The sequence below is a fragment of the Sapajus apella genome, unplaced genomic scaffold, assembly GCF_009761245.1.
Source record: "Sapajus apella isolate SASKATOON/1434 unplaced genomic scaffold, GSC_monkey_1.0 scaffold43, whole genome shotgun sequence".
In the NCBI taxonomy this organism is placed as follows: Eukaryota; Metazoa; Chordata; class Mammalia; order Primates; family Cebidae; genus Sapajus; species Sapajus apella.
In genome coordinates, this window is record NW_022436983.1 from 4,309,077 (window position 1) to 4,323,849 (window position 14,773).

Below are 14,773 nucleotides of genomic sequence, written 5' to 3' on the forward strand. Positions count from 1 at the left end.
GGAGGCCGAGGCGGGTGGATCACGAGGTCAAGAGATCGAGACCATCCTGGTCAACATGGTGAAACCCCGTCTCTACTAAAGCTACAAAAAATTAGCTGGGCATGGTGGCGCGTGCCTGTAATCCCAGCTACTCAGGAGGCTGAGGCAGGAGAATTGCCTGAACCCACGAGATGGAGGTTGCGGTGAGCCGAGATTGCGCCATTGCACTCCAGCCTGGGTAACAAAACCCCGCCTCAAAAAAAAAAAAAAAAAAAAAAAAAAAAAGATAACTATACAAGAAAGTGTAATTACATTTTACTTGTGGCATTCCTGAAAAACATATTTGGAGATTTTTCAGGATGACCAATTATGAAGTTTATTTTTGGTGATTCTGGAACCTCTGTTATTCTTTTCTTCTTGATTACAATTTTGGCATTCCCCAAGGCCACACCTGTGTGGAGAAGTGTGACTTCTCCACTTTTATCTGGCTGACAAGAGTGAGTTACTTCTACCCTGATTGTTCAAATTGCAAACACCATAGAATGGGTCAGGCACAGTGGCTCACGCCTGTAATCCCAGCTCTTTGGGAGGTCATGGTGGGCGGATCACAAGGTCAGGAATTCAAGACCAGCCAGGCCAACATCTGAAAATACAAAAAATTAGCCGGACGTGCTGGCGGGCACCTACAATTGCAGCTACTCAGGAGGCTGAGGCAGGAGAATCACTTGAACCCGGGAGGCGGAGGTTGCAGTGAGCTGAGATCCTGCCATTGCACTCCAGCCCAGGTGACAGAGCTAGACTCCATCTCCAATAAAACAAAACAAAACATAGAATGATCTCCTCCAGAGCTGTGTTGATATCTCAAAACACTCCATGGACACTTTGTCATCCAGGGCCCTTTTTTTTTTTTTTTTTTTTTAAATACTGTGCTCTTTAAATGATTAAAGTGCTCAGTATCATAGGATGAAATTAGTAGGAAAGGGAATTTTTCAAGTTTTCTAGTGGCTGCATGGTATACTCCTGTTACAACTTGTTGGCATTCAGATTGTCAGCTGTTGTTTACAACATTTTCTATTAAATGTTATTAGCCTTAAATCCCAACCAACTCCCGAAATGTGTTGATCAGTGAGTACATTGTGAAATTTGAAGGTGAGCTAGGCTGAGTAAATTTTGCATGGTGTTACTCTGCATTAATCATAAACATATAAAAGCAGATTTGAGTTCCTTTAAGTGCCAATAGCAGGTTAATGTATTGATTACACTATACGTGGAGGTAAGGCTTTCTAACTAAAGCTTTCTTTTTCAATTTCAACATTCACCCATTAGCTCTTCGCTCTAAATTAAGCTTAATGTAATAATAATATTCATTGTTGGCCTGTTTATCTCGTTTTCCTCGAAATAAACAAGGAAAGGCTTTTAAAAAATATTAATAGAGGGCTGGGCGCGGTGGTTCACGCCTGTAATCCCCGCACTTGGGGAGGCAAGGCAGGCGGATCACAAGGTCAGGAGTTTGAGACCAGTGTGGCCAACATGGTAAAACCTAGTCTCTACTAAAAATACAAAATTAGCTGGTGTGGTGAAGGGCGTCTGTAGTTCCCAGCTACTTGTGAGGCTGAAGCAGGAGGCTAAGGCAGGAGAATCGCTTGAACCCAGAGGTGGAGGCTGCAGTGAGCCGAGACCTCGCCATTGCACTCCAGCCTGGGCAACAGAGTGAGACTCCATCTCAAAAAAAATTGATAGATGTGAGGAAATATTGGAACATTTACTTGAATTTTTTTTAACAGGTTATAGATGCTTGGTAATCAAGAACACACTGGTTGCCGAGGTGTGCAGAATTTAGTTGAGTAGAGTGAGGACCCCTGGAGAGTCCTTTAGCAGGCTCCCAATTTATGGGTTTTGTTGAATTACGAGGAGCCCTGTTAGAGTATTAGAATTCATCAAAATCCTCTTCTGGAGAATTCAGCTGTATTACCACATGGTTAGCCTTGAAAGAACACTCTGGTGGAATTCTAGACTTTTATATGCAAAAAAGCTTTTCCCTGGGGAAGGAATGCAATTGCCTGGACTTTCAGTTCTAGCACCTTATTTGTCATGCTTCCCATTCTTAGATTCTCTTAAACTTATATTTCTGATTTTGTTTTTTTTTCTTATAGATATTTATCCCCATTTTACAAGGCCTGGCTCTTGCTGCCAAAGAGTGCTCCCTCGATAGTGACTACTTTAAATACCCCCTCATGGTAAAGCATTGTTCTTTTTTCTTTAACTCATTCAATCGATGTTTTTCTTTCAGATTATTTTGACATACACTTTTCTTTCAGGTTCATGATCAACCTTGTTTTCACATTTAAAACATGAAATCACTGTGTTGGCCATGCAGTGTTTGGTGTGCAGTGAGATGCGTCAGTGAAGACAGTTAACAGCCTGGTACTTATTCACCTATCCAAGTTGTAGACAGGCGTTAGTGACGCCCTTATTACCATGTACTCTGCCATACTGTACAGCTTAGGAAAAAGATAGCTATTGTGGTATCCTTTTGATTCTCTTAACAATGAACATACCATACTTTGGATGAAATTTTATTTTTTAAAAAAACAAAAATGGCTGGGTACAGTGGCTCATGCCTGTAATCCCAACACTTTGGGAGACCAAGGCGGGCAGATCATGAGGTCAGGACTTTAAGACCAGACCGGCCAACATAGTGAGTGAAACCCCGTCTCTACTAAAAATACAAAACTTAGCCAGGCATGGTGGTCCACCCCTGCAGTCCCAGCTATTCGAGAAGCTGAGGCAGGAGAATCGCTGGAACTCGGCAAGTAGAGGCCGTGGTGAGCCAAGATCGTGCAATTGCACTCCAGCCTGGACACCAGAGCAAGACTCTGTCTCACAAAAAACAAAAACAAAAAAAACCCCAAAACTATTAAAAATGTAAATTAAAAGCAAATTTGCACATACTAAGAAAACTTATACAATTTTATCTTTATGTATTTACTTTGTGCAGAAAATCTCAGGGTAACTCTCTTGTTCACCTTCCCTGTTGCCTAAAACCATACACTTCGTCTGCAGTGGGAAGCAAAAATCTGCTTAGCTCTTGAAGGCACTAGAGCAAGTGTAAATTGTGGACAGAAGTTTCAGCTAGATTCCCATGGGGGGACTTGACTGTTGTGAAAACGCTGAAACTAGAATGAAAATTAGAAGCCCCTTTCTTTTCTGAATTTTCTTATTTGAAATTTTGGGAGAAAAATATTTTGAAGTATTACTGAATATTTTTCATTGCAGAAGTATAAAGGAAAAAACGTCTAAATGAAATTAGTTTATTTCATTTATAAATTAAGTCTTACATAAATTGAGACCATGATTAAGTTGTTTTTCTTACTGTATTTGTTTAACTCATTCCACTGATTGGATTTCATTATACCATGAATTTATTACCAAGTATCTGTTCTGTGCTAGACCTGGAGATTCAGAAGCTAGGAAGACAAGGTCCCTCTCCTCAAGGCTACTGCAAAAATAAGAGCTGCAGCACAACAGTTGAACAGATACTGTGATAAATGCTAAAACAGCCGGACACAAAGCGTGCATTTATCTATTTAAAAAATTCAAACCTATCATGACACTAAAGGGCTACAAGAATGCTGGGAAATTAGAAGGTGAAACCAGAATTCCTACTTTAAAAAATAATTTCGAGCGGATTTACGCCAGGCTCTTTCCATTGTAAATGTTACTAGGGCTCCTGATAAAATTTTTTGAATCCGAATGTATTGTTCTGCCTGTGGCAGATGAAAGGAAGTGAAATAATCTGATTGTTTGAGTTCAGCGATGAAGTATTTTAGTGAACACTAATAATCACAGTATTATATAAATGTTCCTTCATGGGATTGTTGGCTTTTGGGTTTTGGTGTGAATTAGCTTGATGTTTCAGTGAGGAGCTTTTAGCATCTGATACCAACAAAATGTCCTTTTGGTCAAAAGACAGAGGCCTCCATTGTGGTAGACAGTGATTTCATTTTGTGCCATTACTGGTGCTTGTCTAATAACGAGGGTGCAGTGAGTGAGATGGTGCAATAATGAGAGTCAGGGAGAGAAAGACTGTGGAAGCTAAACTCAGAAATAATTGTGATCATTCGCTGGGTCAGTGGATCTTGCTGTGCCATACCTTCGAATCAGCTGGGGATCTTTAAAGGGGCTTATGCCTGGCTCCCCGCCCTAGACATTGCGATTGAATTCACCAAGGGTGTGGCATAACCACTGGCATTTCCAAAGGCTTCCCATGTGAAAAACATTTTTGTAAGAAACATAGATAGATAGATACAGTGCACAAAATTAGATCTGGAAAACTGTTGCTCAGAATATCAGTAGAGGTTATCTTTGAGGGTAAAGTTTGAGTAATTTTTAGTTTCATTTTATATTTCTGTTTTCAAGTTTTTCACATTGCATATGTATTCATTCATTAATCAGAAGAAGTAGTAAAGCTGCTGCCATTTCAGTGGGAATGCATGTGTGCCATTGTAGAGGGAATGCATTTATAGCAGCAGTTAAAGCTGTTTCTTGATGCTACAAATGACAGTCAGTTTCAGATGAAATGCATTTAAATGACTCTGATCTTATTTCTAGGCACTAGGTGAGCTCTGTGAAACCAAGTTTGGGAAGACACACCCTGTGTGCAATTTGGTAAGCACTCACCTGATGGGCTTGCACGTTTTCAGTGAATATATCGTAACCCAGAAGGCATTCCTCCAGTGAGATGACCTGGAAAACTTCTCTTGAAGGACATTTAGGTGTAGGCGGAGGTAACGTGTCTGGAAAGCTCTCAACTGTTACATTATTGTTAGACACGTTATTTCCTGTATTACACTTGTTCATTTCTATGATTTTTTTCCTTTTTGTTTTTTCTAAGACAGAATCTCGCTCTATCACCCAGGCTGGATGGAGTGTAGTGCTGCGATTTCAGCACATGGCAGCCTCCACCTCCTGGGTTCAAGTGAGTCTCGTGCCTCAGCCTCCCAAGTAGCTGGGAATACAAGTGCACACTACCATGCCAGGCTAATTTTTTTTGTATTTTTAGTACAGATGGGGTTTCACCATGTTGGCCAGGCTGGTCTTGAACTACTGACCTCAGGTGATCCACCTGCCTCGGCCTCCCAAAGTGCTGGGATTACAGGTGTGAACCACCGCACAGGGCCTGATTTTTTTTTTCCTTTATAAGTATTGTACAACTAAACTAACAAGTCCTATGGAAAAGTTATTCCTTTGGTAGTATAAGTAAGAAGAGTTCGTTTGAACTTCATCAGATAATATCTTGAAACATAAAAACTTCTTTTTTTTTCTTTTGAGACAGAGTCTTGCTCTGTCACCCAGACTGGAGTGCAGTGGTACAATCTTGGCTCACTGCAACCTCTGCCTCCTGGGTTCAAGCGATTATTTTGCCTCAACCTCCCCAATAGGTGGGATTACAGCTGTACGCCACCGCATCTGGCTAATTTTTGTATTTTTAGTAGAGATGGGCTTTCTCCATGTTGGCCAGGGTGGTCTCAGACTCCTGACCTCAGGTGACCCACCCCCACCCGTATTGGCCTACCAAAGTGCTAGGATTACAGGCGTGAGCCACCGTGCCTGGCCGAAACATATAAGTTTTAATAATATCTTGTGAAAATATAGAGGAGCTGGCGGGTTTTCATTGCATTTTTCCCTCACCGGCCCATTGAGCGGCTTGACTGGCCTCTTCCATCTTCTGCCTAGGTGGCTTCTTTGCCGTTGTGGTTGCCGAAATCCTTAAGCCCCGGCTGTGGGCGGGAGCTGCAGAGACTCTCTTACTTGGGGGCTTTCTTTAGCTTCTCAGTCTTTGCAGAAGATGATGTAAGTATAGTGGCTACTTGTACTTTGCTGCTCCTTTATTCAGATTCTTTCCCAAATGTACACTATGTGTTGATTGCATTTTTTCCTTCTCTTTTCAGGTTAAAGTGGTTGAAAAATATTTCTCAGGGCCTGCCATTACCCTGGAAAACACTCGAGTGGTTAGCCAATCATTGCAGCATTACTTAGAACTCGGAAGGGTAAGTGCTCAGAAAACAAATCCAGAGAAAGTACGACGGATGAGCTCCAGGTAGGGAGCTCCTATTTTGTAGACTGGACAATGCCTGGTACACAAACGGCTAACAAAAGCCAGTATGATCTTATATTAAAAAGATAAACCCTAAGTAAGTAACCTGTGTTTTGAATGACAATTGTAACAACAGCAGTATGCTGCCTTTGTATGTAGCACCACTGGGAGCTGGTCCTAAGCTTAGCGGCCCTGCTCTTCCTCCAGCTGACCCTTAGCCATTTACACTGGGGGTGGGCAAGAGCTGTTAGTTTGCACACACCCCTCACCGACTTGCTTATCCCAAATGCAGATTAATATGTCTTCAATTCTCAAAGGCAGAGAAGGGCTGGGCGTGATGGCTCACGCCTGTAATCCCAGCACTTTGGGAGGCCAAGGGGGGTGGATCACCTGAGGTCAAGAATTCGAGACCAGCCTGGCCAACATGGCAAAGCCCTGTCTCCACTAAAAATACAAAAATTAGCCAGGCTTGGTGGTGCATGCCTGTAATCCCAGCTGCTCGGGAGGCTGAGGCATGAGGATTGCTTGAACCCAGGAGGTGGAGGTTGCAGTGAGCTGAGATCACGCCACTGCACTCCAGCCTGGGCGACAGAGCAAGACTTCATCTCAAAAAAAGAAAAAAGGCAGAGAAGCTATAGGCTTGGATAACTAAGGTAATTTTGATCATGGAAAAGAAGTAACAAAGCCTATTTTATCAAAATTTTAGCTGCCGGCCAGGCACGGTGGCTCACGCCTGTAATCCCAGCACTTTGGGAGGTTGATGTGGGTGGATCATAAGGTCAGGAGATCGAGACCATACTGGCCAACATGGTGAAACCCTGCCTCTACTAAAAATACGAAAGTTAGCTGGGCGTGGTGGCAAGTGCCTGTAAATCCCAGCTACTCGGGAGGCTGATGCAGGAAAATCACTTGAACCCAGGAGGTGGAGGTTGCAGTGAGCTGAGATCGCGCCACTGCATTCCAGCCTGGCAACAGAGCTGGACTCCGTCTCAAAAAAAAAAAAACCAAAAAAAATACTGTAACTGCCCACCTCCCCCACTCCATATTCTTGCTTTCATGCTGATTACCTTGACACAGTTGAATATGGATATTTTTTATATTCTTCTTTCACTCAGGCTTTCCTAAAATGAGTAGAAGTGGGTGAGGAGAGAACGTGGGAAGGAGACTAGCTGTTCTTAAAGTCAAAAAGGAATTGTGTTCAAAATAGTTTTAATTTGTTTCTTCTTTTTTTAAAACAAATTTCAGCAAGAGCTTTTTAAGATTCTGCATAGTATTTTGTTAAATGGTGAAACTCGTGAGGCCGCTCTCAGTTACATGGCAGCTGTCGTCAATGCCAATATGAAGAAGGCGCAGATGCAGGTAGGATTCCCGTTTGTCAAATTCGTTCATCTGACCCGGATTTAGTCAGCACCTACCAGGCATTGTTCTAGGAATGGGGGTACAGTATTCAACAGGGTAGACAAGCTTCCTGCTTTTGTGGAGCTCATATTCCACAGGGTAAATGAGTAGACATATAAATATATGATTTTAGACAGTCGTAAAATCAGTGAAGAAAATAGAGCAAAATAAAGGCTGTGAGAAAAACTGTAGGTACCAGAAGGAAGGTATGAAGGTGATTTTTGATTGTGTGGCAGGAAAGGCCTCTCTGAGGAGGTGACATTGGTTAGAGAGGAAAGAGTTCGCCATTGCAGTGCTGAGAAAAGAGCTTTCTAGGCATGTGTAAGGATCTAAAGTGGAAACAAAGCAGCTTCGGTACAAGCCCAGCATGTAGGCCTTTGTGGCTGGAGAAGAGTGAACAGGAGGGAAGGGTGGGTCCTGGAGTTAGTGGGTGGGCAGGGCTCCATGGGAGGGTTTTCAGCAGGAAAACCACAAAAGCTGCCATGTCGATGGACTAAAGCAGAAGGGGTCAGCCGGGAACAGACCCAAGGAGGCAGCTGCAAGGGCGTGAGTGCATCAATCCAGGTGACAGAGGCCACTGGCTGTGGCTGCTTTGCCAGAGGAGAAAAGGACATCCTTCCTTGATTATTAATAAATAATGAATGAATGATGTGACATATATACTGAGAAGCAAAAAAATATAGAGAGAAGAGCATAAATTTGGTGATTTCTGATCGTGATTCTACTGTTTACTAGCTGCAGGACCTTAATTACTTCTCTGTGCCTTCATTTCTTCATCTGCTAAGTGGGGTTAATACTAGTACTGGGTTTATTATATGTAAAGTTGTTAGAATGGTGCCTGGTACACAATGATCACTCAACCAATGTTAACTGTCATTCTTATTGTCATATTATTATTTTTTTCTTAACAGAGGTAATCAGGTTACATTGTTATATTGTTAATGCAGGAGTGTGCTGATACTGTCACCTAGAGAAACAATGTCACATGATAACAAGTGGAAGTAGTTGTTTTGATGCTCTTAAGGGAAATAGAGAGGAGAAAGAGGCTGGGCATGGTGGCTCATGCCTGTAATCCCAGCACTTTGGGAGGCTGAAGTGGGAGGATCGCTGGAACCCGGGTGTTTGAAACCAGCTCTGGCAACATAACAAGACACCAACTCTACAAAAAATACAAAAATTATCTGGGCATGGTGGCACAAGCCTGTAGTTCCAGCTACTTGGGAGGCTGAGGCGAGAGGATCACTTGAGCCTGGGAGGTCGAGACTGGCCTGGGCAAAATAGGGAGACCCTGTCTCTACAAAAAAATTAAAAAGTAGCCCAGTGTAGTGGCACATGCCTGTAGACCCAGTTATTCAGGAGGCTGAAACAGGAAGATCACTTACACCCAGGAAGTTGAGGCTACAATGAGCCGTGTTCGCACCACTACACTACAGCCTGGGCGAGAGAATAAAATCCTGTCTCAAAAAAAAAAAAAAAAAGAGAAAGCAAGCAAGCAACATATATTATGTTTCTACTTACTAATTTTGAGGCTTAGGCAAATCATTTCAGAGTCACTGAGTCTGGGTTTCCTCCTGTAAAAAATGTTAACAGCAGTATTACTGACCTGTAAGAGTTACTGTGGTGGTTCAGTAAAGGAATGTATAAAATGTCTCTGATATAAATAATAATTATATAATAGGTGCTATTCAACAAGTAGCACCTGCTAATAGAATTAATAGAATGCCAGTGGTGATGATATGTATGTCTTCTAATTTATTTTAGGATACGGTTATATTTTAAAACTCAGTCTGTTTTTTTACAAAGTTTGCCAAAATTTCTATTCATGTTGTTATTTTAAATACTTTTCCTTGGCTGGGCACAGTGGCTTACACCTGTAATCCCAGAACTTTGGGAGGCTGAGGTGGGTGGATCACCTGAGGTCAGGAGTTCAATACCAACCTGGCCAACATGGTGAAACCCTGTCCTTCAAAATACAAAAATTAGCTGGGTGTGTTGGCACGCGCCTGTGGTCCCAGATACTTAGGAGGCTAAGGTGGGAGGATTGCTTGAGCCCGGGAGGTGGAGGTTGCAGCTGAGATCACACCCCTTCACTCCAGCCTAGGCAACAGAGCGAGACCCCATCTCAAAAAAATATTTTTTTTTAATCTTTAAAAATACTTTTTTTTTCATCTTTCACAGACAGATGATAGATTAGTGTCTACAGATGGATTTATGCTGAATTTCCTTTGGGTACTACAGCAGCTAAGTACAAAAATCAAGTTAGAAACAGTTGATCCCACGTATATTTTTCACCCACGATGTCGAATTACTCTTCCAAATGATGAGACACGTGTGAATGCAACAATGGAAGATGTGAACGACTGGCTGAATGAACTCTGTGAGTACTGTGTTCATGACTAGGTCATTAAAAGACTGCCCTTTTCTCTGGGTGCTAGTAATTCCTCACAGATTGTTACCACTGCACCATAAAATGACTGTACAAGATAGAGAAACATAATAAAAATTAATACACTAAAAGTTTTATATATAGAATGTATATACCCATTAAAACTCTCATGAAATATTTCACAGATGTTGATGAATTGATGGTTTGAGAGTAGGAATATTTTGAAGGGGTTATAATTGTCGATCTTTTCTCTCTATAATATAAAACATATTGACCAGGTGCAGTGGCTCATGCCTATAATCCCAACACTTTGGGAGGTCGAGGCAGGCGAATTGCATGAGCCCAGGAGTTTGAGACCAGGTGGGCAACATGGCTAAACACTGTCTCTACAAAAAATACCAAAATTAGCTGGGTTTGGTGACTACCCAGGAGACTGAAGAGGGAGGGTCACCTGAACCCAGGGAGGTCAAGGCTTCACTGAGCTGTCATCATGCCACTACACTCCAGCCTGGTGGCAGAGTAAGACCCTGTCTCAACAACAACAAAAGATACTATTTAATGACAGACATCGAAATCCCATGGCAGCCAGGCGCAGTGGCTCATGCTTGTAATCCTGGCACTTTGGGAGGCTAATGCAGGTGGATCATGAAATCAGGAGTTCAGGATCAGCCTGGCCAAGGTGGTGAAACTCATCTCTACTGAAAATACCAAAAAATTAGCTGGGCGTGGTGGTGTGTGCCTGTAATCCCAAGCTACTCGGGAGACTGAGGCAGGAGAATCACTTGAACCTGGGAGGCGGAGGTTGCAGTGAGCCAAGACCTTGCCACTACACTCCAGCCTGGGCAATAGAACAAGACTCTGTCTCAAAAAAAAAAAAAAAAAAAAAAAAAAAAAAGCATTTATTTTATTTTATTTTATTGATTTATTTTTTTTGAGAGAGAGTCTCATTCTGTCGCCCACGCTGGAGTGCAGTTATGTGATCTTGGCTCACTCCAACCTCAACCTCCCTGGGCTCAGGCAGTACCCCCACCTCAGCTTCCAAACTTCCTTGGACTACAGGCACATGCCACCATGCATGGCTGTTTTTTTTTGTATTTTTTATAGAGATGAAGTTTTGCCATATTGCCCAGGCTGGTCTCAAACTCCTGGGCTCAGGCAACCCATCTGTCTAATTATTCATGAATAGGATGAATGATTAGATGCACATATTCCAGAAAAATATTTCAACCGTTGTTGAATTGTAAGCCTAAAATGAACATAAAGTCAGTATCTGTCATTTGAATGAACAGCTAAAATTTAAGAGAAAACTAAAGAGGATTTCACCCAGTTGTGAAGCAGGGAGAAGTGTATCCTTTGAGAAATGAAGCAGCCAGGCATGGTGGCTCATGCCTATAATCCCAGCATTTTGGGAGGTACAGGCAGGAGGATCAGTTGAGCTCAGGAGTTCAAGGCCAGCCTGACCAACGTGGCAATACTTCATTTCTACTAAAAATAAAAAGCCTAGCTGGTTATGGTGCCATGAATCTGTAGTCACAGTTCCCAGTTACTGGAGAGGCTGGAATGGGAGGATGGCTTGAGCCCAGGAGGTTGAGGCTACAGTGAGCCACGATCGTGCCACTGTACTCCAGCCTTGGTGAGAGAGACATCATCTCAAAAAAAAAAAAAAAAAGAGGCCAGGTGCCATGGCTTACACCTGTAATCGCAGCACTTTAGAAGGCCAAAGCAGGTGGGTCACCTGAAGTCAGGAGTTCAAGATCAGCCTGGTCAACATGGCGAAACCCCATCTCTAATACAAAATTAGCCAGGCATGGTGGTGTGCACCTGTAATCCCAGCTACTCCAGAGGTTGAGGCAGGAGAATTGCCTAGAACCTGGGAGGCAGAGGTTGCAGTGAGCCGAGGTTGCGCCACTGCACCCCAGCCTCAGCAACAGAGGGAGACTCTGTCTTTAAAAAAAAAAAAATAAAAGAAAGAAATAGCATATCATTAGAGATAATATGTATGTGTCTTAATAGTATTTAGAGTAGAAACAAATTAGAAAAAAAGAAATATCTAGAGAAACGGCTCTGGAATCAATTTATTAACATAATACCATTTTAAGATTTAAATATTTGTGTATGGTGTTGAAAAAAGGAGATTTTTTTTTTTTTTTTTTTTAAGAGATGGGGTTTCCCTCTGTTGCCCAGGCTGGAGTGCAGTGACTATTCACAGGCGCGATCCCTCTACTGATCAGCATGGGAGTTTTGACCTGCTCTGTTTCTGACCTGGGCCGGTTCACCCCTCCTTAGGCAACCTGGTGGTCCCCCGCTCCCAGGAGGTCACCATATTGATGCCGAACTTAGTGTGAACACCCGATTGGCATAGTGCACTACAGCCCAGAACTCCTGGACTCAAGTGATCCTCCAGCCTCAGCCTCCCGAGTAGCTGGGACTGCAGGCGCGTGCCACCACACCCGGCAAAAAAAGGAGACTTTTATACATCAGTAAGGAATATCACCAAATATAGTTGACGGGCTGGGAATGGTGGCTAACACTCATAATCCGGGCACTTTTGGAGGCTGAGGCTTGAGCCCAGGAGTTCAAGATCAGCCTGGGCAGCATAAGGAAACCCCATCTCTACAAAGAAAAAAATTAGCCCAGCATGGTGATACACATCTGTGTTCCCAGCCATCTAGGAGGCTAAGACAGGAGGATCACTTGAGCCCTGGAAATTGAGGCTGCAGTGAGCTTTGATTATACCACTGCACTTCAGCCTAGGTGACAGAGTAAGACCCTCTCTCAAAAAAAAAAATTGTTGATGGACATCTATATACACGTTTAACTAGGTAGGACAGAATACCTGGTCCTTGAATGGAGATGAGAGGAAATCTCTTCTTCTTATAACATTGCTTAAATTTATAATTGATAAAGTATCCTTAAACTTCTGTCCAGGCATGGTAGCTCATGCCTGTAATCCCAGCACTTGGGGAGGCCAAGGAGGGTGGATCACCTGAGGTCAGGAGTTCAAGACCAACCTGCCCAACATGATGAAACCCTGTCTCTCCTAAAAATGCAAAAGTAGCCAGGTATAGTGGTGCATGCCTGTAATCCCAGCTACTCAAGAGGCTGAGGCAGGAGAATCACTTGAACCCGGGAGGGAGGCGGAGTTTGCAGTAAGCCAAGATTATGCCGTTGCACTGCTGACTAGGTGACAAGAGCAACACTCCATCTCAAAAAATAAATAAATAAATAGTATCCTCAAACTTCATAAAACTTCAAATGTAATTTTCTCTTCTGAATTGAGCTTTTTCTCTGAGACATGTAATAGATTTTATTTAGGGAATTATGTTATTTTTCCTAGATGGCGATCAGCCTCCATTTTCTGAGCCGAAATTCCCTACGGAGTGCTTCTTTCTCACCCTGCATGCTCACCACCTCTCTATTCTACCTAGTTGCCGTCGCTATATCCGCAGACTCCGGGCTATCCGGGAGCTCAATAGGTATGTGCCATGATGCGGTATCCTGGGATTGCCTGGGTTACCACTTTCCCTCCGGGCAAGCAGTTCCATTGTGAACCATAGTTTTGAATATTGGGGGAGGTATGTACGTTATATAGTGTTCTGTCTACCTCTAGCACCACATCCATGTTCCTCAGTTGTCCAGAGTTCTTTACCTGGTAAAGTGATCCAAACCTTGATTTCTGAGAGTTCTGAACCCTGGGTGTTTCACTCTGTTTATATTAACTACAGACTTCCATTAACTTTTCCCACTGGGCATACATTACTAGGAGGCACTTTAAACAAAAAGTTTAAAGGATCCCCTGGGTTTCAGACATACCCTTTCCTCCCTGGACTGTGAAAAGGTAACCATGGGGCCAGGCGCGGTGGCTCATGCCTGTAATCCCAGCACTTTGGGAGGCTGAGGCGGGTGGATCATGAGGTCAGGAGTTCAAGACCCCTGCCTGGTGAAGATGGTAAAACCCCATCTCTACTAAAAATACAAAAATTAGCCAGGCGTGGTGGGGTGCCTGTAATCCCCCCTATTCAAGAGGCTAAGGCAGAGAATTGTTTGAACCCAGGAGCGGAGGTTGCAGTGAGTTGAGATCACATCACTGCACTCAAGCCTGGGCGATAGAGCAAGACTTCATCTCAAAGAAAAAGAAAAAGGAAAAGTAAGCATGGTTTTCCTTGATAATCAAGATCATTTACTCCTGCCAACATGTAATTCTCTTTTTGGCTGTTCTGTGGCACGAGGAGTCCAAAATGGCCAGATAGCAGCCTAGATTCCCAATTCATTAGTACCATTGTTGTGTTTCTTAATCTAAGCATCTCTTCCTGTGTACTAATACCAACAAACAAACAAGTCACAGGAACACAGAAGCAAGTATTTTTGAGCAGGTCATCTGGAATAATAATGAAGCCACTTCTTCTTTTTGGTCTAGAACCCTTGTAGTCTGGCTATGAGAGAAACTGAATCATATTTATATCTCTGGATCTATCTTGCTTAAATCACTTACTAATTCTTTTTTTTTTTTTTTTTTTCAGATGGAGTCTCGCTCTTTCGCCCAGGCTGGAGTGCAGTGGTGCAATCTCAGCTCACTGCAGCCGCTGCCTCCCAGGTTCAAGTGATTCTCCTGCTTCAGCCTCCCAAATAGCTGGGATTACAGATGTGCACCACCACGCCTGGCTAATTTTTTGTATTTTTAGTAGAAACAGGGTTTTGCTGCATTGGCCAGGTTGGTCTCAAACTCCTGACCTCAGGCGATCCACTCACCTCGGCCTCCCAAAGTGCTGAGATTACAGGTGTGAGCCCCTACCATGCCCAGCCTAATATCACTTACTAATTCTAATAGTTACTCTGCAGATTCTTTATGATTTCGTTTCTACACATAATCATGTCTATAAATGATGACAATTTTATTTCTTATATATTTTTTT

General features: G+C 42.9%; 1 protein-coding gene across 4 annotated transcripts in view; it reads left to right on the forward strand.

The window, feature by feature from the left end:
- UBE4B (ubiquitination factor E4B) overlaps positions 1–14,773 on the forward strand; it is a 147,673-nt gene that overhangs the window by 89,810 nt on the left and 43,090 nt on the right. For all 4 annotated transcript variants that reach the window (XM_032300332.1, XM_032300331.1, XM_032300334.1 and 1 more), the window contains 7 exons: positions 2,133–2,216; positions 4,591–4,647; positions 5,716–5,832; positions 5,931–6,029; positions 7,322–7,435; positions 9,653–9,851; positions 13,198–13,336. In XM_032300332.1, the coding sequence (XP_032156223.1) occupies positions 2,133–2,216; positions 4,591–4,647; positions 5,716–5,832; positions 5,931–6,029; positions 7,322–7,435; positions 9,653–9,851; positions 13,198–13,336 (809 nt within the window). The remainder of the gene's footprint in view (positions 1–2,132; positions 2,217–4,590; positions 4,648–5,715; positions 5,833–5,930; positions 6,030–7,321; positions 7,436–9,652; positions 9,852–13,197; positions 13,337–14,773) is intronic.